At 34.7% G+C, this 24,019-nt stretch overlaps 1 protein-coding gene across 4 annotated transcripts in view; it reads left to right on the top strand.

Annotated features, from left to right (window-relative positions):
* Pde9 (phosphodiesterase 9) overlaps positions 1-24,019 on the top strand; it is a 95,264-nt gene that overhangs the window by 63,567 nt on the left and 7,678 nt on the right. For 3 of the 4 annotated variants that reach the window (XM_069046729.1, XM_069046727.1, XM_069046728.1), the window contains 2 exons: positions 5,784-5,975; positions 21,184-21,507. In XM_069046729.1, the coding sequence (XP_068902830.1) occupies positions 5,879-5,975; positions 21,184-21,507 (421 nt within the window). In that variant the 5' untranslated portion in view covers positions 5,784-5,878. The remainder of the gene's footprint in view (positions 1-5,783; positions 5,976-21,183; positions 21,508-24,019) is intronic. The other variant, XM_069046730.1, reaches the window with a different exon arrangement.

The following is a 24,019-nucleotide window of genomic DNA, read 5'->3' as shown; positions in this document are numbered from 1 at the left end:
GCTCATATTAATTTCGTTAGGAGTTTTCGAAAAATTGTGGTGCCTACTTTTGTTTCCGGTAACGTATGATGTAGCTCATCGGCTGTTAAACTCTAAATAATGTCATATTTACTTAGCGAACAAATAGTGGTGTGAATTATCGTCTTCAAGCAAAAATTGTTCATTTTAGAACTAAAGAATACGTTTGGTTAAGTATAACAAGATGAATACAGATACCTAGTTTCAAGTTGCGATTTCATCTCAAGAATATCATATAATATGTGACCGTTAATAATGAATTAAGCATATTGCAGTCTATTGTTCTAATTAATGCTAATCTAGAATTATAAGGGTTGTTTCATGTATTATTCCCATTGTTAGTACATACAGTTTACAAGTTAGTTGGTTCTTGGTTATGCCATTAAGCTTTAAACAGGGATTGTTCACATCTTGGTGTATATGTTTTCAAAGATTTGTTAGGTAAAGAATAACAGAAAAAATTAAAATTAAGTTCGTTCCACAAATAATGTGTGCATAACTAAATCAAAAAGGTAATTAATTTGGGGAGAGTAACAATAGCTATAAATTAATGATGGATAATTTGTATCTTTTCATCATTTATAATACCACGAGTAGTCCAAATTATGTCGACTATTTTTCAAACTGGTCACGAATTATCAATTGTGCTTGGAAATGAATCCACGAGTGTGTCAGCACGAGTGAGATTCGCAAGCACAATTGAATGAGTGAAACCAGTTTGAAAAATAGTCTACATAATTTGGACTACGAGTTGTATTCGGAGGACTATTCCATGAACCAACTTTGGCAATTTGGCAGCAAATCGGAAGAAGAAATTAACGCAGAAATCGAAGAAAATGTTTCCAACAACACAAAAAAAACCACGTGAGTCCATTTGGAAGCAATTCTCAAGGCTGCATTCATTTGTTAAAAATTATCGCTAGTGGTATTACCGATACAATTTCCACGAGTGGGAATATTCGGTCCAATTTTTTTGAAACCATGGTAACAAATGTGTAAAATTGTTTTTTATTGATCCATTTTTAACAAATGACAGGTGAATGGAATAGCCACAAAAATTAGATATTTGTAATTATTAATTTTATTCTGGAAAAGCCTGTTTTTGTGTGCTTTCGATGAAGATTGTCTTCTAACCGGGTGAATTTATTAAATTCGTGGTAAACTCCGACCCATCACGACTTTGTAATCTCCTCTTACGCTATCAATCTCAGGGAATGAAACCGTTTGTAACAACCACATTATCGCGGACAACCTCAGGATTAACATGAAACATATTTAAAATAATTTGCTTTCAGTTAAATTTGTTTAGAAATCATTAATTTATATATTTATGTATATTTGGTGCTTTCACCAGCTGTTAAATAGTAGCTTTAATTAATAACAAAAGCAATAGCCACCATAAAGTATTGCAGCAGCGATGATATAGCGGTAATGATTTTATTGTGGTATTAAAGCTCCTGTAATACCCAATAATATTCTGGGTACTGATAAATTTGTGGTAATACCACAGAATTATTTGTTGAAATTGCTAATTCATTAAATAGCCATCTGCGTGGACTGGGAATAAGAGGATTAATTTCGAATGGCAGCTTTCATTTTCGTCGAATAGTAATTTGAAAATTTTGCTTCGTTAAAAATTTAATATATCCCCGGTGTTTTTCAAGTACATAAAGAACAGTTTTATGACAATTGATATCCCCTTGCACTCAGAAACTAGTACCCCAGAGACTTCTACCTTCAATAAATCTGATCCCAACCAGCTGATTCCCAGACCACTGGCTTCAAAGAAAGTTTTCTTACCTGATAAATTGCTGACCACGGGGAATATCTTAATTTTAAATTTATTACCGGTTTCAGATTTAATTTGTTGGGCACGGATTCCGAAATGAAGGGGGTTTATTCTGCATTTTCGAACCAGCGTATACGAATTGCAGTGCTCGATGCATCAGTTGTGAAGATTAAATCAATTATTTCTACAGCAAGTTATTGAAATGCGTTCAGAAAATTTTAACAGTGATAGAGCTCATCAAAACAAATTACCATTTACCATTTTTTCGAAAAATCTCTCTAAACCCAGATAAAATATTAATTAGTTTGATCCTAAATTCTAGTACCCCCAATGTCTCCGTGCGTACATTAAAAGTGAAAGAAGATAAAAACTTAGATACTCAAACAAAAACCAATTTTTAATTCGTAGTTAAGTGAGAGTGACATTGAAGTTACGCACCACATTTGATCAAGGGCACTAACCTTTAAATTAAATGTTCGAAATGACGCCCTTCGAGCCATAGAAGTTTGAGATGATTTGTAGGAAGGTTCAATCGTTAAAAATTATTTCTTCAAACTTCACAAGCCCACAAGTTTCGATAAAGCTCGCCAGAACTTTGGGTTTCAGTTCGGATTTTTTCTCATTATCTTTTTCTTTATGTATATTTTTGTTTTCCATGTGGCTCCCGCATCGCTTCTCTGCTATATTAACACCACTTAGAGACGTAGTTTTTCATAGTCCACCCCACTGAACTTTTACCACCCGTGATGGAAAAATTGTCATTATCTTCATTTTTAGTTTAATCGTCACAACGTCCGTAATTAGTTAAAAAAAAATAATTTTCAATAGTGTGTTGTGTTATGTGCTGCCAGAGCGCCATGTCAGAGTACAGTGTTGTCACCCTGATATTTGAATTGTGGGGGATGATGACCGTGCTCTGAACTGCTGCTACAGTTCGAAAGAAAAATAGGAACTGACACTTGCAAAACCAACGTTAAAAGCTCATGGCTCAAGCACAAAACTTCCGTTAGTTTTACACATCGAGGAACGATATAAATGGGAAAAACAATGTTATTTATGTGGTCTAGGTAAACAAAAAAACGAAGCATCAGGGAAAACGATGGTGACTGTCAAAACTGCACTATTCAATCGCATTAAGGACACTAGTGTTGAAAATGGAATTTTTAAGTACTGATCACCAAGATTCAACTTATCTACAGGATGCAGGTACCTGAAAGAAAATGTATAATTTATTTATTTCCCTGTCGTGTGAAGCTTTGAATTCAATTAAAATTATTTAATTGTCTATTGAACTTAATAATCACGTTATCATAGTTAACCTCATTTGGGTACTTATGTTGAATGTAAACACAATGTATTATATATTAATTTAACCCATTGTATAATTACATAATCATAATTAACATGATGTTAATGACGATAACATTTTAGTGTAATTATTTTGAATAATGTAGAACTTTCGATTTCGTTTATTAAAACAGCGAAATTGAAGAACGTAAATTAAACACAAAATTATGTTTTCGAATTTCTACTGCAGTAATCCGAAAGTCGTTTAGGACAATTTAGACAGTCGCACATCTCGTTTTTCAATAAAAATAAAGTTTTGCAAGGGTGAATTATGGACTACCACTTTTACTTTATGCAAAGAAATATTCTTTACCTGTTAAATATCGGCGATTCAAATTTACTTTTAATTTGTGTAAAATACACAACCGCAAATTAAAAAAGCAGATTATGGTTTCCTAAAATAACCACGAAAAGGTTCTATCTCAACCCTCCCTGTGTGAATATTACAATTGTTTACTTTCTTTATATGTTACAACCCACACATATCTATATTAAAAAATCAATATGAGCCACAAAAAAAAGAAGATAAGGGGCCACCATAAAAACGAAATTACATAAGTACATAAAATGTTCATAACAGAAACCTATTTTCGAAAGAGGAAGAAAAAATAGGGACTAGGTTTACCATTCGAACCTCGTTTGTTGGAGTTATGGTAAAAGACCTCTTCATCGTCGCTTTTGGTATGATTGAAGCTACGTCACGTATTTTCAGAATTTTTGTTTTCCTTAGCCATCCGTTAATTCTTTTTATGTTCATCAATCATCATATTGTAGATACAAGATACAATAATGCACTCTTTATAAATTCGCTAACTATCATTATATGTAATTATACTGCCATGAATAATGAACCGTTACCGCACAAATGGTGACCAATTGCAAAATTACATTTGCATGCAAATCATGGCATACATCATAAAGATACTATGACACAGATCAACATTCATATGTTATCATTACTTTTAAATGTTATAATTCTGGAGTACATTTTATTAAAAAGAAGTAATAAATGAATTTTGATAGAGAACATTGTTACGTCGTAAAAAAGTATCGTATTCTGCTCACGTGTAATGGTTATTTATTACTCATCATTGCACGCTCGTTGAATAAAATATTAGCAAATAGAGCACAGTGTATAATCAATACACTTTTCAGTTTGAACAAAGAATGCTATTTTTACCTTGACGTTTTGTAGCCCTCGGTCTTCGCCCCCTGGCTGCATATTATGTCACAGGAAAAATCATGTATTTCTCTCCGTAGATAGTATATTATAATACATACTACATATAATATACTGTTATTTGAACACTTTCATTTTTTTTTTGTATTTTTATTCCAATGATACTATTGCATAATTTGTAACAACTATGTATGTTAATATAGTCTCTGTATTTTTATTTTATTGCACGTGCAGCTTATATGTACATACGTACATATATCCTATGTACCCTCAACAAAGTATCCTTGCCATAATCACCCTAAAATCTTATATTCATGGTTAATCTGAATCTTTTTAATGCCATTAAATTTTATTATTATTTTCTTTTAACAGGCCTACAAAACGTTATCATTTTTATGGGTCTCATTAAAAGAAAACTGATTTTCATATTAAAAGAAAACTAGAATTGAATATTTTGCGCTAAGATTGGTTGAACTTAAGATACTTTAACGCGAAGGGTTCACATTAAACATTATTGAAAACATTTTAATCAGGCATTTAAATTAAATTGAAATAAAATTTTAAGAAAGCTATATATTTTAGTCAGGTACACAATAATGCTGTGAGCGTTCTGTTTCTCTTGGGGGTTAAACGTACCAAGTCTGAATATACTAGATTACGCAATTTAAATTTTACATCTAAACAAACACATATCTATTAAATAATGTCACTTGGGAGGGCATTACTACCAGTTTGTTTATGGAAATGTAATATTTAAGGGATTTCATCCCTGGCCAGTTGGCAGATAACTAATAATTTTTTAAATTCTACGAAACCTGAATATTGTACAACTTCGATAAACACCACATATCTGGTTCACCGAAATTTTATTTCTCTATTTGTATCTTTTCATTTATCTAACATGTTTTCTTTTCGTTTAGTTTTGTATCTATTTTGCTGAATTTGCTAGTGTGAAAGGACGGTTGTTTAGTGAACTAAGATTTTTTTAATTTGAATTCTGTTGTAGAGCGACGTACAACTTTCTTACCAAGAAGTTTTCTTACAAAAAGTTTTTCGCAAAGTATTGATTTAAAAAAAGTATGTAATAATCATTATTATTTCACATTTTATCATATGTAATTGAGCCGAACCAAGATGTGTATGTAAAATTGTTTTTCCAAATTCCACGTCCACGTTGTAGAACAGAAATAAAGTGAATCCTTCGAAAATATTAGCGTAGTGTCGACAGCGTACTGACAAAGATGTTTCCGTTCATTTCGATTAATTTATCACTAGTCGATCTTTGTTTTATCTTCCTTCGTGAGAGTCTCGTTTCCGACTTCCATTAAAGCAAACTCCATCAGAAAAAATCTCACCTTATTGATTAGGAGAATAACCCTCGGGAGGCGGCTTCTCGGCGATATCCTACCCAAAAACGGGCGAAATTTAACGCAGAGCAATTTGTTGCAGATACGTCGTGCCGAGGGCCCCCGCATGCCTGAGTAGGAGCTGGAGGAGAGCGACGTCGGTGCCGCTTAAGCGATGAGCCGGTGGCCGAGTCGCTCATGGACCTCCCCACGACGGTGCAGGTGTATTTCAGCGTGGGGCAGCGCCACGAGGCAGCGCTTTTCCGCTCCGACTCGCCCGCGGAACAGATTAAAGGTAACAAAAACCCATTTCCACCTTCACAATTATAATTAGAAAGTTTGAACCCCTCGGGGACGAGCAATTTCAGCTATGTTATTATTAATACGTGTGTAATTTACAAAGAAGTGCTCTTTCAAACGCTCCGTGTTTACCAGATTGGATGTGGCTTTTACAGGGTTTTCCTGATGATAGGAGGGCGGTGGTAATTTATTCGTAGGGGACGGGAAAGGATCGCTTCGATTCCTCTGTAGCTTGCAGTTTTTAATCTTCTTCCCTTCGGTTTTTTATATTCTGTAATTTCGTTAAAATATGTTCATAAACGGCGACTGTGATGAATGAAAATTGGAGCAAAGCGATGGTGCGGGTAATAAAATGATGTTTTTGCGATGTTCTCCTGGAAAATTATCGCATCATTCTCGTGTGGATACGGACTTTAGTGTAATTTTTTGCCATAAAAGTGGTAATTGCGCTCCCTTAATCAGCAGTATTGATTTTATTTGCAGCAAAGGGACTCGGTGCTTGAACAAGGTTCTAAATGAGAGAAAACTAATATCCTGTACCTTCGTCTCTTGTTTGGACTATATCTTGTCGATGCTGGTCTAATTTTAACTACGAGTATAATGCCTTCAATGTTGTTGCTTCTATTGTGGTTAAAGTTGCTACATCCAAATCTTTCTTTAAATATTATTCTTAGTTATGGTTGATTCCTTAACAATTTTTTCCAAGCTAACTGTATTTTTGCATACACATATTATCATTTAATAATAATTTAGATAATATGTCAAATGTAATCACTAATTCAAAAATTCTGCAGCGAATTAGAAGCGTGAAAAAAGAGTTTTTAATAAAAAATCTTTCTTATTTTTTATCTGTTGGTCCTATGACTGAAACAGTTATTATCCAATCTTCACAAATACTTGTCTAACAATTAAAATAATTTTGCGTTCACAATCGACTCTTTAACGCCAACTTTCAGAATACATTTAAATGAACACTCGATATATTCAACACAAACTTCATTCTTGCATGTTAAATGTCAAATTTGACGTATACTAGAGAGGTCACGTGATAACATTTATCCAGTCATATTTTTAATTTTTAAACAAGCAGTGACAATTGACGTATAGTAAATTTTTCTTATTAATCGCACGAATTCTTGGTAAACTATGTAATATGTACATTTTTCAACTGAATTAGCTAACAAGCACGACATTTGTGATTCTGTAAAAACATTTCTTTCACACATAATTTTTTCAATCGATGTAGTAATTATAAAAATATTCCATCTGCTCCTTTTTCACGATAAAACCAGAAACTGAAGCTGACTGACATCACTCAAAGTCACTGTGGGCATCGTGTGACGTTCCATTATGAAGTGAGACCGTATATGATTGGTGGCCTTAGGCAACCTGACTCCCTGAAAAAGAAAAATTTACCACATTCGAAATTAATAACTGGATATATTACGTTTTTTATTGGGTGATTTTCCCTCGAAAATTATCCCGTCGAAATTCCGCTGAATTTAACAGGATAATTTATTCGATAATCTCGAGCTTTTACCGTGTCAACAAATTTTCAAGCTTGAAGGGTTAGCAAAGTGTGACGATCTAATTCCGATCGAATTATACCAAACTACAACAAAATCTCGAAACACTTGACGAGCTTATTCATATTCATTCGACGGAACGTGATAAAGCTTGCTTAAGCTTTGTTTTAATTGACGCGACACCATTATTTCGTATTTTGCTTAAACCGTATTAGCATTGCTTTGTATTTTATAGATAGCTGTAGTTTGCCTATTTCAAATGGAGGAAGGTATGTGTATTCAGATAATGACATGACATGTCCAGGGGGTAAACTAGTATTATTCCATATTTACAGATACACAACATAAATATTAATATATATTATATCCCACAATTCTATTTTAGAATTATTGTAAGTACCTACAATACACAATAAATAAAATATTACTCAAAATATTACACTCATTTTTATGTTCTTCACAGCAAAATTCCTATATGCTTGTAAAAAATTGTTCGAATCTGACAACAATTTTTCGCAACTTCCATGGGATTTTATTAATTAAATTAGTCTTCAAGGGAGTCCCTCCATAAAAAGATTATTAGATTTTCGCCTTTTCATGGTGGGATACAAAGAGAAATACTCCTCACAAACAACATTAGGTGCTCTCAATCTCGAAAGGATTTTTCCTTTCCTTTTCAGTCCTCTGTTAAGAATTTAATGATAACGTTTTCAAATTTTGTTCTGTAACTTTACTACATACTACACATTAGTATAAAAAGTTTTATATTTACAATTTACCAGATCTATATTTCGTTTATATTATATCAAAAATGGAGTAACGGTGGAATTAATTTAAAAGGCGAAAAGGTCTAATTAAAATTTTTAACAAGGGAGAAATTATACGCCTACTATCAATAACATCAGGGGTTCTCCGATTATCTTCAGTTTAATTGAACAGATGATACCATACATTATAACTTTTAGGCATTCAGCAGGAATACTAGTACTAGTTAATGTCTACAATTTGTGTTTAACGACGCATTTAATTTATTAAAGTGTAAGCAGTATATATCAGCGTCAGTTTGTTTAAATTACGAAAGAAAGCTGTTTTTGTTTTGTTCATATCTCTGTATAAAATCGCACTAATTTTTCTGTTTTGAATTAAGTTAAATTTAGTTCTTTATTCAAACAAAAGCAACGTAATAAGATACATAAACCGTTCATTCGAAAAAAAACCTTAAATTAAGTTTTATTAATGCTTAATCAGTAGGCAAATTAAATTGATCCTGAGATTCAAAAGTGAACCCAAGTCATATCGAATATAGCTCCAATTTTCTTCCTGATGAAGGATTACAATGTCTCCCAATGTCATTATCTATCTACTACGTAGCCTGGAATAAAGTTCCTAAAAATAGGGTTATTACGTTGTGTGTCAGCCTTGACCCATGCTCCTAGAAAATATCACACCGGAAATGGAAGTTCGACGTGTCTGGAGGAGGTCGAGAAAGCGCTGTATTGTTTCAGCCACGATCTCTTGTTCGCTTTTTAACCCTAAACTTTGAACTCGTCAAAGCAACACCCATTTACGGATTAGCTTGATACCGAAGACACCCCTGAACTAACGGAACTTCAGACAAGGATGGGTTTTGATGGAGTTTCTCTAGACTAGACAATATTTCAAAACTTTTCGACAGTAATATCCGTATATTCGACTCTAAGGGTGAATGTATGTCAAACATCAGCGGTCCAATATCAGAAATGACGGTTTATGGAGGATGACCGCTATCTTATTTCGCCAATTACCAAGGAAAAGTTGGACTAGGGGGAGCTTAGCGGAACTGCAGGAATCACAAGTGATGAAGGTTTTATTGCACCTCATTCTGTTCAGCGAAAGCACTTTGAATTTTTGGAAAGTTATCAGATTTACCCTAATATTTTCCCATCTTCCAATATGAAGTTTTTTTCTATCTCTTACGGCACCACCGAAGAAGCTACATTAAAAAAAGTAGATATGAAACACTTTCGGTGTTACAGGTGTATTGTTGGTTGCTAAGTTAATTAAACATAAGTTTATTTGTTTATTTCTTTTTTTACAAGTACGGTAAAAATTCCTTTTAATTTCCCGATTTCTTCTTCTTTTTGAGTATTACCTTACGTCACCATTCTCGTCTTGGAAAATTTCCCTGTATGAACCATTGAACAGTTTCAGCATTTCCGCTTTAATTTGTGTTACTCGTGTATTTTATGTTGTAAACTTGTAAGCTTTCTGTACAACGTCTTGGCATAAATTCTAATGAATTTGTAATTACCGCCTCATTTACTGACACCCACGCTTGTTCTCGAAGAGCCAAGTTGTGATTTTAATTATATTGCTTCTTGGCAAATCGAAACCCCTGCGAGATTTTGATGATATCCCGGAAAAGTAAAGGTAAAATGTCGAAAGCATTCAATAGAGCTAAAGAGCGGCTTGTCGTAATTTAATCCGGTGTAAAATGACGGATTAAATCTCTCGTGGCCGGGCACAATGGGACGAGACCGAAGGCTTGCTCGAAATCTCGTCCAAATACTTTGGAGGCTCGCACATGGCCGAGACAGAGCAAGAATCTCGGTGAAAGCGTTCATTCGACCGTCACGACAAAGCACAAAAGCTGTTTGACAATGTGTCGGTCGTATACATATATACGCTAAAGCAAGGATCAGAGGGATAAGAATGAAACGTCATTGGTAATTTCGTGTGATTAACCGCGCCAGCTCGAAAGCAAAAAGCTTTCAGGTTTTGCAACATAAACGTGACAAGCTATATGTGTAAACACGCCTGCTGGAAATTAATGAAGGCGAAGCTCAACCGGACCGTGGAGTCCCGGAAAACAAAACCCCAAGCACTCGGTACAAAGTTTTTAACACTTTATTTATCGCGGCCGAGTTTATACACATTTTCATTTATCGGTTTCACATCGCTAGTTTATGTTTTCGCCACGTTACAAATCCTCACACCTTCACTAATCGTTGGTTGTTTCATTAAATTTTCGTTGGGATAGCTCTCAATTTTGTGAGGAACACTTCTTGTTGATTATTTTAATATTTAATTTTAATTAAGAACAGACATTTTATTAGGGAATCTGGAAATTTTCGTCTCATTTTATTTTGCATCTTTTATTACGTAATAAAAGCGTTTTGTGTCAGAGAAAATTTTCGAGTGGTTTAGTATTAAATTTGATTAAGAATTTAACCGTTGCAAATCTTTTGTGTGCCGACGTAATTTGATCTTTTTCCCTCACTTTCAAAATTAGCAATTAATTAATCATCACACATCACCAGGAATTCTGTCGGTAATCGGATTATTTCATTAGCTAACTTCACTTGAGAGTGATTAATTACAACAACCACCGTTACTTGTACCAGAGTATAAGCTATCATCCGAAGGTACAATGGAAATAACGTCGATTTTCTAGCTCAGGCACTAATTATTTGCTACATAACAACATTGTTATTTGCTAAACTAAAGAAGTACACGTCTCAATAACAGACTAATGTTTCTCAATTTACACTTCTACTTATAAGATTAATAGTTTAAGATTCTATTATGATCACTTTACATCTGGTTGACAATAATAATAAAACATGCCTCATTATGTATTTCTGATCGTTGTAATAACTTATTTGACATTTCTAAATTAAAAAACTTCCACCTCACTTGACTTAATCTTAATTAGTATTCAGGTCGTCAGGTCAGGTCAGGTCAGGTATTAATATTTGTCATGGAGGTTCTGTTCGGTTTTATTTAACTTGCCCTTAAATATGTATGTATATTCTTTTGCCCACCCGTATTACTTACTTTTCATCACACTGTATTGCCTTAAAATACTTTTACAATTATTTAAAAATTAGTAGGTTGTTCTTGCTATATTGATTTTCTCCCTGTTTTCGTTTTTCTGTCTCAAGGAACAAAGAGATATATCTCGATTGTAATATTGACACTCAGGTTAAATTAAATATTTCGTTGGAGCTGTTAACGTGGAAGTCATATTAATTAGAACCCACATCTTCGGTTGCTGAAATTGATGTCAGTAGTCTTGCTCTTTAACCGCCTTTGTTAGAGAGATACGACGTACAAAGGCATGTTGGTAAGTGCGTGTATATCTCAACCTACCAATCCTACCATCATAATTTATTTATTGACATTCCCAGTTAAAACCACATTACATTGAAAACGTAAATGTATGTTGTACATTCTGACATAAAGAAACCTGAAATGCAGGTAATTAAAGCATGATATTAATGCTTTCTTCAGCTGTTTCATTGATTAAAAGAATACAAACAAAAATAAAGAAATAGGAAGAAACTGTAACGTGCTTAGGTAAAACAGGTTTTTTTCTTTCGCTTACCACCCTCGAGCGAAGTTGCTAAATAATGTTAAATTGTAATGGAAAAGTTGAGAATACTGTTCTTTTTTACAACATAATATGATACTTTGACGTACTATCAATTTATAATTTATACTTGCTATTAAATGTATTGATTTATTTAAAACCTACGTCGAAAACACGCCCTAATGGTGAAATAAATAAACTAAAATCAATATTGCTGATCACTTCCAGAAGTAAAGTGCAAAAATTATTTATGAACCAACAGGATGTGACAGTATCTCTGACGGACGTGTAGTGGCTAGTTACATTCCAACATTTTATTATTGTGTGACATGTTGACTTCCTGAAATGCACATGATGACTTCTTATTTTAAACTGTCATATGAACGACGAGTTGTAAACTTGTTTGTGACAGTAAACAACACAGCTTACTTATGTTGTTTACGGATATTTTTCTAAGTGAACGATCTTTTTATTTAAACTTAAACCCTCATAAAGAAAGCGTGCAAAATATTGTAAATATTTGTTATGTTTTATATTGTACCTTCACAAAATGCCTATAAAGAGATTAATGGTATAATTAAAACGAATTTTAAAGTGCCGCTTTCTGTGGTGAAACTTTTTATGATTGGTTTAATAAAAACGCCAAAGCGCAAATTATTCAATAAAGCATCTTAAAGCGAGGGGTAACTGTTGGAAAAAAATTTAGAAAGCCCCAATTTAGGTATTGCCTTCATAAATAAAAGAAATTTTATCAACTTATAACGAAAACCAATAACTTAAATGACAAAAACGTTTAATGCGCTAACCGAATCATAATGTTAAAGGGAACTGAATAATGAGATCCTTTGAATATTCATTTAGTTATCCACATTAATTTGAGGAATACGAAGTGATGAAAAGAAAACGTAGATACTAAGCCTTTTTCCAGGTCCTATTTGCATATAGCCACCAAACATGAAAATGTTTTCACAGCTTCGAATTTTAAGGATTTAGACAACATTGTTAGGGTGTAGTGAGGGTGGAGAAATTGTTCAAGGTGGAAACAATCTTAATCCTTTGTCTGCTCCTGTTAAAATTAATAATAGTATCTTAATAAGTTTCCAGAAATTATTACTCTGTTTAATTAGCTTTGGCAATCAATATCATCGTTCGGTCGTTCTCGACGAGAGCACTTGACATAATCCTGTAAATTTTTAAACCTTCACGTTACGAATTTAATAATATTTAACGAAGTTGCGTTAGAACGGCTCCCAAAGTGCAATTACGCGTTTGCGAGCTTCAGAAGAGTTCTCCAAAAATACCACGCAGCTCGCTGGACATCAGAGATCCTGTTTGGATCGTGCTGAAGTCCGGATGGAGGTATCGGATTCGAGCAAAATTTTTGTCGGTGGTAAAATTTTTGCGGAAGCTCGGGTTTCTCGAATCAATTATTGTGTAACACGCCGTAAGTACGTCAGTCCCAGAACGACACACGTCCTGGATTCAAGGACAGGGCAAACAAACGGAACAATTGATTCTGTTTTCGGTCCAGTGCAGTTTTGGAGGCGTCGTAGTGCGTCGGCATCGCACACACTGCCTTAGACATACAAATATCGATTCGGAGTCCCGAAGGATTTTTCGCTCGAGTGCCATTCTGTCCCGTCTCATCTGCCTCTTACTTTTTTCCCACTTTATTTTCCTCCCATTTCCGATCTTACTTTTCCGATGCCGCATCGCGCAAAGCCAGTCGAGGCCCGAGGTGATCGTATTGTACAACTTTCAGATGTGATCTTTTCAGATAAATGATGAGAAAATGGGCTGAGATGAAATGTATCGCTTTGAGTGTTCAAGAGAGCATTGTTGCTGATTTGTTGGGAGCTGATCGGAACCTTCACGCCCTCGCAGGCTTATTGTCGGCGTACCTCCCGGAGGGAGGCTCCAAGTTTTCTCCGGATACAATCTGACGATGCCTCCGTTTAGGCTGGTTATTATGGGAATCCAGACTTTTTTACTGTCAGTTTTTCACCACGTAGCAGAACTAGTGATATCCTCTCGCTTAGGTCCGCATGGTGATGCTGTTGGGATGTCTCCAAACTTTCCACCCAAAGCCATTAAGCCGCACTTACGTGGTCACGTCGACTAAATGACACCTCTAGTGTGCAAACTTGTTTTTATAGACGCTCTTTCTGGGTCTTGGAAAATTCTCAATGGTTTATGTATGCCAGTCCTATTCAGCAGAAGTTTCTTACCGCAAAATATATTACAAAACTTAAATTCTATTTCCATATTTTTACCAGGATAAAGATAACCGATAATGTCCTGTGCCTGTTGTACACGACGTGAACATTTTTCTTCTCTTTCTTTGAACAGCTTTTTATGATCAGCAAAGTTTTAAGGATAATATGCTGCCACGTGATGCCATGTTATCTTATGTAATAACAAAAAAGAACAAATATATAATCAAGTTAATCAATACTAAAAATATGTAACAGATAATTTTATTTCTTTGTAATATGTATATAAAAAATAAAAGAGTGATAAATACACCTATATAATTTTTAAATAGACAACAAGCTTATCTGTAGTAATAGCATCAGAGCTTTGAATTAATAGATTCATTTACGATAACTTGTATACAGCGATGAAAGGGCTATTAAATTGGACAATTTAACAAATTTGCACGAAATTACTCCCCGTTCGGAAAGTTTGACTAAATTAACCATAAATAATTCAAAGCTCGAATGGTATTTGATGAGATTATTTTATACACACATACAATGACAGCAGCTGGGGTTTTATCGAAATACGATTATGGCTATCAAACCATATGTAGTTTCCGCAAATGATACATTTTTTAATTGTTAAATTGGTTATAATCTCCTTAATGCATGAATTACTTCGGAAATGCTTCCGAGTTCACGAATGCTTTTGTTGTTCTGGAAATAAGCACGAGTTAGACATGAGTGCTTTATTTCCGAACAACAAGAAATAAATTAATGAAAAGCGAGGAAAAATGTACGGAAACTAATTCGCATGCACGTAGGAGATTCGACGAAGTAATCGCACGCCAACGCTACGTAATTACTTGAGGAGATCTATTTATTTTAAATGTCAAACTTGCAATGTTCGAGTTTTCATGTTAAGAATAATGATATAATGTTTTTACACGAACGCACGAAAATATTTTTTTATAAACGTCAAAAATTTGCAGAATTTTTTGTTGTTCCCATGACAATCGTATAAAACGGAAGCTTTCTATTAAAACTCTTCATTACCGCCAATAAATCAAACAAGCAACATAACAAATTAAACAACATTGTTAATAAAATGTAGTTTTGTATGACGATGAAACATCCTCAAAGCTTTCTTGGTACAGTTGGAAATGTTGTAATTTTTACAATCCTGAAAATGTAAAGAGCGTTTAGAGAAATATGTGGGCTTTTGTTTCTGTTAATACATTGGGTAACTTCGTCAGCTGTAAAACCATAGAGGTGAACATCATTTATTTATTCAACAAACAGTTTATGATGTGAGTTACTTACATGATAGTTTCATTTACATTAAAATGATGAAGAAAGTAAGGTTATGTAGAATTAAATCATCTGGGTCTGTCTGAAAATGGTAGGGAAAACCATAGCCAACTTGATTACACATTTTTTAAACGCTCGTTAGATCAAAATGGTCAAAAATTTAGTGTTAAATTTTTGAGAAGATATTATGTATTGCGTTCAGACCTCCGAATTCAGGAAGTTCTGAATATTCCATTTCATAAGCCCGCTCCTAACAAATAGATAGGTTTATTTTTCCAATGTTCAAATTCAATTTGCTAGAATTTGCACATCTACTAATAAAAGAATTAATTCACATCTGTTAAAAATACGAAAAATAAAATTATAATTATAATTCCAACTTCTTAATAGTACGGCAATTATTATAAAATACATATTCGAACATATCTACATATTTTCAAAAATTGTCAGAACCACAAAAGTGTTTATTTTCATTATTTTGTGGTAACTGTTATAATAGCTTAATGTCCGTAACAAGCAATCCTGTTCCACCCATCAAACCAATTCTACTAAATCTCAACTTTTCACATAAATATCTTTCGTTTGGTTTAATCGTTCCCCTTTTAGTAATTTCATTTTTCTGATAGAGTATTGATGTTTTACGATAAGTGAAAACATTTTTGGTTTGATTACTTCGCTTCTTATAAAATGTATTCTCGTTGGTTTATTATGTAAACAAGATACTAACATTATATAGATGCATTTTGACCTATATTCCTACAAGAAATATAGCAGTATGCCGTACGACACCATTATCACGATGCTCCATTATAATGTAATTTGGAATATGTAATTTTCCCTCAAAAGGCATTATATATCAACGGTAGTGTCGTTTCAGCAGCGTCATGGTGAGCATATTCGCCTTTCAGTGGAAAGTTTTTAGATCATATTCGTAAGCCCAACAAGGCTTTATGAAGATATCAGAGCACGGTCTATTAATTTTATTTGAAAATGATTAAAATGTGATATCCGGGAGCAATCTTGCACTTGACAACGCTTTATTAAAACAGTCGACGCATGAAGAATTATACGTTCCGAACAATTTATGATCGTAAATCCCCTGAAGTGTTTGCTTTTCACTATAGACCGTAACAGTTATTTTACAATGACGTCGTCATAAATAACCTCCAGTTGTGTGTATCTAAACTTTATTATGAAACTTTCCAAAATTGCCGAGTTTGTTCCGTTCCGAATAATAATGTATTGAACAACTGCATATTTTCTATTCTAAAAAGCTCTTTCTATTGTATTACGATCTTTTTATCACGTGGGTGTCAAAGTTTGCAACAAAGCCTGACGGCGGATGTTTTACCGAAAATGATAAAAATTTGATAATGGCTCCTAAACACAAAGAAACAATCGTTAATACACTTAGATTGAAAGCCAACTCACATTATTTTCACTGAAAGAGTGTAATCACTGTTTTAATTGATTTCATGCAATCTACCTTTCCCAGGAGCACGTATAATTAATAGTTTTACCAGGTAAACATTTAAAAAACAATAAAAGCACTTTCCTATTAACCTTTGCAATGGAGGGCGGGCGTATCCGAGCTCCTCCCGGCGGTCACTTCTTTACCTGCATAACCCTTATCAACAGACGAGTTCCTCCCAAGGTTATCGGGGATTACCGCGGTAGGTACTCGACTGGTGGTAGCCGGATTAGATTATAATTATTTTGCTTGGAATTGGCAATAAATACACTGATGAGAGAAGAAACAATTTTATTTAAAATATTTACAACTGTAAATGCGGCATTTACAAATTGTAATCTATTTATATGATAGTTTTTAAAATGTGCAATTAGATTACGTAGAGAATCCTGTTTTTTCCGTTTTTACTTTGAAATGGGCTTATTTATAGTAAAATTTACTCCTGCACCCCACCAGATAAGAGAGGGTTTTAATCATTTGTCGCAAGAAATCTGTCTTCTTATCAAGAAATCTTTAATTTAATATTTTAGGAAAGGCAATAAATTCCTAATGACCCGATAATTCTTGTCGGCAGCGCAAATCCCTTACCTACCCGCTACAACGCTACAAGACCCCAAAATTTCTGACCGCTGCAGCCTCGAGGGCGCCATAGCGGCGACAGATTCTGCACGAAATTTCTGAATTATCTTTCAGAAATTTTTAAAACTGTAATCCGATTTGTTCACTGGACACAGATCGCCAAAGATTTTTTAGAATTTTTTACGTTATTTTATTTAGATTAACTTAAAGAAGCATAACCTTTAGTGTTCCTCAGGCGTCTTCTAAAATACACTATAAATATTCAATGAGATTCTGGGTAGTCGTTTTCCGCAATAGTCTATCACTTCAACCCACTTAAATTAAGATGTTTCCTTATTATTGCATTATTTTCGAAAAATTAATAGTTTTAATGAGTAAAGAGAATAAAATGTTTCAGATATACGTATAGAGACATATTATAGCATTATAGCAACACGTACGAAAGTATCTAGGGGTAAATAAGAGATCAGGCGATTATGGAAAATGTGTTAAACAGATTACACGTTTAAAGAATGTGTTTTGGTGGAGAGATATATTTTTTTCAGTTTTTATAAAAGAAATTCAGTAATAAGGCATATCTCCTGCGGGGCTTTTATGTTGGTACGTCATAAAAAGTCTGAGATTGATGCGACGTGCCCTCTATTTGTCCACAACCGAGGAATGTCATTGGCTGGTTACAAAGACCAAGTGAAGAGTTTTGTATCGATTATGAAAACATTTCGATTTTGCTGTCTCATCCGTCCAATAATAAAAAACCCCGTTGTTAAGATAAAATTGGAGCGCGCATTTTGAATAACGTTTGGTGTGCAGACAAAGAGGAGAAACGTAAAAAATGGGCTCGTTATTGGAATTGACAGTTTCTGTTATCTACATCTTGTTCTGGTCTCTTTCGCTTCAATTAGACCGAACTAAACCCAAAACTTCCCGAATAATTCCCACTAAAGCGCGTTGAAAGGCGCACTAAGTTTCGAATCAAACTTTTGACGAATAATAACGAAACTCAATAAAGCGGTTAATAAAAAGTTAATGGCTGTCGTCGTGTATAAAGCCCAGGATGGATGTTGATGCTGCCAGCGTTAGTGTTAATCCAGTTAGCGACGTATTATCGCACCATCATCATCCTGACATAAAGTTGGCTATTTAATTAGACCCCGTCTATATTACACACACCTAGCACAATGGGGGTGCGTATGTAATGTCTTCTGGGGTTATTATGCCGCTCGGGGGACTTTCGTCCCTTAATTATCCGGTTGACCGTCGAACTTTCCTCGACGTATCGATTGACCGGAACAGTTATGTTGTCAACGGGCGATAAAAGCGAGGGTAAGCCGCCACTTAATCCCATCTCTAAATAATGCCCCAATTGTTAAGGGACGTCTCCTTGCTTAATCCATTGCGAACGTTTTGATGGTTTTACCTTGGAATTGCCGTTTGGTGGCATCCAAATTCCGCCTCTGTCTTCCTAATTTATCGGCACTTAGAGTATCACAACTAAAATCATCAGCCTAAGTTTCGGTATAAATCATTTAAGACCCATGCACACCCTCTCCAAACACTTTGCATTCACATCTCATTTACGCTCATAAGGGAATTTACACGGTTCAACTCGGCTGCCTTGTTTCAACGCTTTTCTCTACAAATTCTGATTATGCTCTGCAGAATTCAAATTTTAAATTACCTCCTGCTCTTCTTTTTCCGGTTTAACACTGGAGTTTAATTTCCATCCTACGTCTGCGGACTCGAAACACTCACTACATCTTGCTTAAATACAATGAAGACAATGGACGGTAAATGTAGCCGTATGTAGGGATACAAAACAAGCTAAAACATGAATACATACCGAACTCTGTAGACACAGACTTACACCAGACAGAATTACGAAGAAATATTTTTGCTTCTTTCGGATTACTGAATAATGCAAAAGTCAAAAGTGCAGAACGAGTTCACAATTTGCTATTTGATTTTCCTTGACATGCATAGTTTGTGAATACAAAGTTTTAAAGTTTCCAAACCTGCACACTTTCTCGAACTATTTCCATTTGGAAAACTGTAGGAACTTTGCTAGATATTTTTAGTGATCTGGACACTTGGTGCCATTATTTGAACAACTTCAAAACTAAATATTTATGACAACCTCGTCCGAATAGATATTTGGTTGCATTCCCCAAATAAACAAAAGTTATAACTCAATAAACAGCGTTCAATTATTTAAATTGGATGGTTATCGATACAAGAGCAGATATCTTTTCTTTCGGGCCGTAACCTAATATACATTTTAAATAAACACGGAGGTGGATTTTATTGAGTTCTGAAGAAGCAAAATCAAAGGTAGCTCTTGCCTCCTTCAAATTCAATCAAAGCTATGTTTTATGCGAGCGAGGAGTCGTCCTTTTATATTTTTTGCTTGTCGCAACAAATTACTTTTCATGCGAACACAACAACATAATTCTTAATCATCGTTTAAAACCTCGACGAATTCTGTCTTGAACAAAGATACAACGATTCCTTGCTGTCACTACTCTTTGTTTGGCTTGTGGTAACTATAGAGTTCTTTCATGTTGCAGATTACCTCAGGCATTTTTGGTCTTTTCGTCGTGATTAAATATTAAAGTCTATATAAAAGATTCTCGTTGGCATCGGAAAACCTATCGAATATTATGAAGGTTTTTATCTTGTTTTTTTGTCGTACATTTTTCGCTATAAAAATTAATGTGACTCCGAGAATAATTCATAACGGCCTGTCCTGAGACCAAATAAATTTTCTCGAAATCTTGTTAAACCCATCTTTTTTATTGGATTCAACTCCAATGAAATAATAAAGACGTTTATGGGCGCTCAGTAAGGACCGTCCGTATCTAAAAAGAAAACGCAATAAATATGAGGCATCCTGTCAAAGGATATTTATAACTCCTGCATCCTTTGTAACTTTTATGCTTTAACTCACCATGCAAAACACACTCCGGGCACTAAACTTTAATGTCTGCAGTTCATCCATTTACATTTTTTTGCTGTTATACTACAATTAGTAATCTTAAACGAAATGTTACCTTCACTCACCAATTTTTTATCCCTAATTGGTGGAATTTAATCCTACGAAGGTATTAGCGTTGTTTTGTTCAAACACCGTATGTTTGTTTATTGTTATTCGCAATTGGAACTAAAATTTAAATTCAATTCATCTCCAAATACAAGATGAAGTTATTCAGCTTCAGGTTATTTAACTTCGCGAGAACATTAAGTTCAGCCTGAAATTAAACTGGAGATATAGTCGAGCTTTAAACAAAAACAAGATTCCACTTTAAAATCGAATTCGAAATTAAAATGGAAAGGAGTCAAAATCTAACCGCCATTGCTAATAAGCCCTCGGAGAGTGATTTTTTTTCAAAGCACGTCTTACAGTTTCTTTTTCGGTTTTAAACTCAAAAGAATATTTAATCGCAAAACCAAACTTATAATTGAAAATCCTGCAAATTTAAGTCTGTTGTACCAATAGGACTGACTTTGATGACCTTGGCTATGGACAATGATCATGACTAAATAATTGGCGCTTTCATTTTTGTTAGGTTTTCACTTTTCATTTTTGTACATTTAGAGTACTTTTGGTAGGAGAGGAAATAAAAAGTTTTGTGGAGATTATGTTGTCGGTTGGAGCGATTGTTTATCATTTGAGCGAGCGTCAATCTGGGATTGTTTTTTTTTGTCTGTTAAGAGCTTTTTAACGTTTAATGTGAATGGACCGAAACAAATGAGTTTTTATTTGTCTCCAGATTTGTTCAGATCTGCCTCCGAGGCTGGTCCTCGGGACATTCTGAAACTGTACAACACTGCAGGACAATTGTTGAACATCAGCGGTGATCTACCATCGAATACTCCAGACAGCAGGTATTCTCTGCAAGTGGTGGCCGCCAACGGGTTCGCTATGCTCCAGGAATCGACAGGAAACAGCCTGAAAGCTCTAGAAGCGCGCGTATCCGCTATAGAGAGACAACTAAGATCAGAACTGCCCCTGCCACCTGCTGTGGAAGAACTTCAGAGACAAGTGGAGGAATTCCGGGAAAAGCTGGAAACCACGGAGAGTCTGAGCTGGCTCGGTAAAGACGTTTTACATAATTTATTAAGCTTATAAATTTAGAAAACTTGGAAATGCCGCGGTCATGGTTAAGAATTAAGAGAAAAGCGCCAGTTGCTAGTTTTATAAGCGTGCAAGGTTACTCTTATCGGAAGGGAGTTTCAGTGGCGCCACGTCCAACTCCTTTTTCGTCGGGATTAAAAAAGAGGACGAAGGCATCCGTCGCGTATTCTCGCCTGGGGTGTAGCTCTAATTAATCTCGCTCCCTTTGATCCCCAAATGTCGCTATTAATTTAACAACATTGGAAACAACTTGGAAATAACACACCCAAAGGAACAAACACAGATCCGGCTCGAGGTGTAGCTGATCCGTCACCTTCCGGTAATTTGGTGCAAGAACTCCATAAACATTTGTTCAGTAAAGTACCTGAGGGTCAGATGTTTGCTCGGTTTTTAAGTAAATTTAATTTTCAAGAAATTTATGGATCGGCTCGGAACGACAGCCGAAGTAAACACAAATGTTACAAGATTTTGGGGCGCTTTCGAGCTGATCGTTACAATTACACTTGCATTTGTAGTGCGAGACGCTGAGGACCTAGAAATAAATATACCTATGCCCGGTCCTGTTCCGCAACTCCTTTTAAACATTCCCATAATTCAGGCGACTCCGCTCAACCGGTCGTGTAAATATTGACTTACGTATTTATAGAGACGATTTGACGCATTTCACGGTATAAAAAGTCCCCGAGTCTATAATTTCATCGGGTACTTTGAATACCGGCGACGATCTGATGTCGATCCAAAAAACAAATATTTGTCTGGCGATGGATTATCATCGCTGCGTCGAGATCCGTTCCGGAAGAATTTCATATAAGAGTAAAAGTCGGCGTTAAATTCTTCACGGGGTTTCACGCGCAACTACCCTAATAGTGTTGATACTAGCAGAGTTTGTTTTCTTCCCAATTTCATTTAAATGCAACTTGATCTGCCAACTTACATTTATAACTTCAACCGAGCAATCTAGTAAAGTTCATTTATTATGTTTTGCATGTGAAGATTTTTCAAAGAAATATTTACGTAATATTAAACTTCTACGTACAGTTGAACTTATCTGCACAAAATCTGTACATATGTATTCTAAATTTTTTAATTCTAGTAGATTTTGTTAAATTGTATTGACTCATTGGCGCCTATTAGATCTTCAAAAACTCATAGACTATGAATGAAATATGGGTAATTGTTCACTTTAACTACTTCTGGAATTTTCGCGTTTTTTTCTGGATAAACAGCCTCGGGGCGTCCTCCTAGATCGTGTCCCACCATTCAAACCTTGTGCAAATGCCTTTTTTTTTTCTCTCTTGTTGTGTTTCAAGGTCGCGTCAAGGTCGTGCCAAGTCTTAGTATAACTAAAGGGTAAGGAAAATTTTCATTTGCACAAGGTTTGACTGGTGGGAAACGATGTAGGAGGACGTCCTGAGGCTGTCTAGCCAGAAAAAACGCGAAAATTCCAGAAGTAGTTAAAGTGAACAATTACCGAAGTATGGATTAATATTAAACATAAAATAATAGAATTTTGGTTGTCTGAAAATCAAAAACAATGTTTGTATGTATTATTTTGTAGTGTTGTTTCAAAGAAAACTGTTTATAATATAAGCCGAACGGAATTGAGAGAATTGCATCAACGTATCTGACAATTTTCGAAAATCCTGTAAATCCCCAACTGATTTCCTAACACTGGGATAGGAGGAGCCATTTTTACATTAATGATGACATATGATAAATCATGACACAGGTCCTATTTCCAAAGGTGAACAAGACGGTACACAAAAATCAATATATCTTCTCCCCTGTGAATTTAGATGCTTTGTTTTTACGTGAAAACTTGAAAAGAAAACAATTTTACGTTATCGGATTAGGTGAAAATTGTAAGTATAGGATATAAGGTTAAAATTCGAATTTGAATAATCAGCTAGTTATTTTCAGAACTTCGTAGGCAAATTTTAAAAAGTACATAATTTAATTACAAAATTTAAATTGTTATAAAAATTACTTTTTCATTTAACTGAAGGGTTCTAAATTATAATCTCCCTGTGTAGAAGTATTTACGACAAAAATTCTAAGCTAGGAATTGTTTTATATTGTTCTGTAAATAAGCACGAATAAAATACAATTGCCGTATTTCCGAATATCAACAAAAGCGCGAGTGAAAAGCGAGTGAAAATTTACGGAAACTAATTCACGTGCACCTAGGAGCTTCGATAGATAATCACACGCCAGCATAAGTAATTACTAGAAGAGATATGTTTATGTTAAATAACGAACGTGCAGTGTTCTAGTTTTCATGGTACTCGTAATTGAAAATATTTTGGGTAATGGCGTGCATAAAAATAATTTCTACTTAATCTTTTAAGTGGACAATAATTTCCGGAAATTATTGCTGTTGGCGTGACAATTCTACCAAATGCAAACTTTCTGCTCAATATTTAATGCAGGGTACGATTTCCAGTTATAATTTCTGGACTATATGAATTATT

This window comes from Tenebrio molitor, chromosome 5 (genome assembly GCF_963966145.1).
Source record: "Tenebrio molitor chromosome 5, icTenMoli1.1, whole genome shotgun sequence".
NCBI lineage: Eukaryota > Metazoa > Arthropoda > Insecta > Coleoptera > Tenebrionidae > Tenebrio > Tenebrio molitor.
Note: the sequence above shows the minus strand (reverse complement) of the source record. Positions and strands in the feature narration are given on the sequence as shown.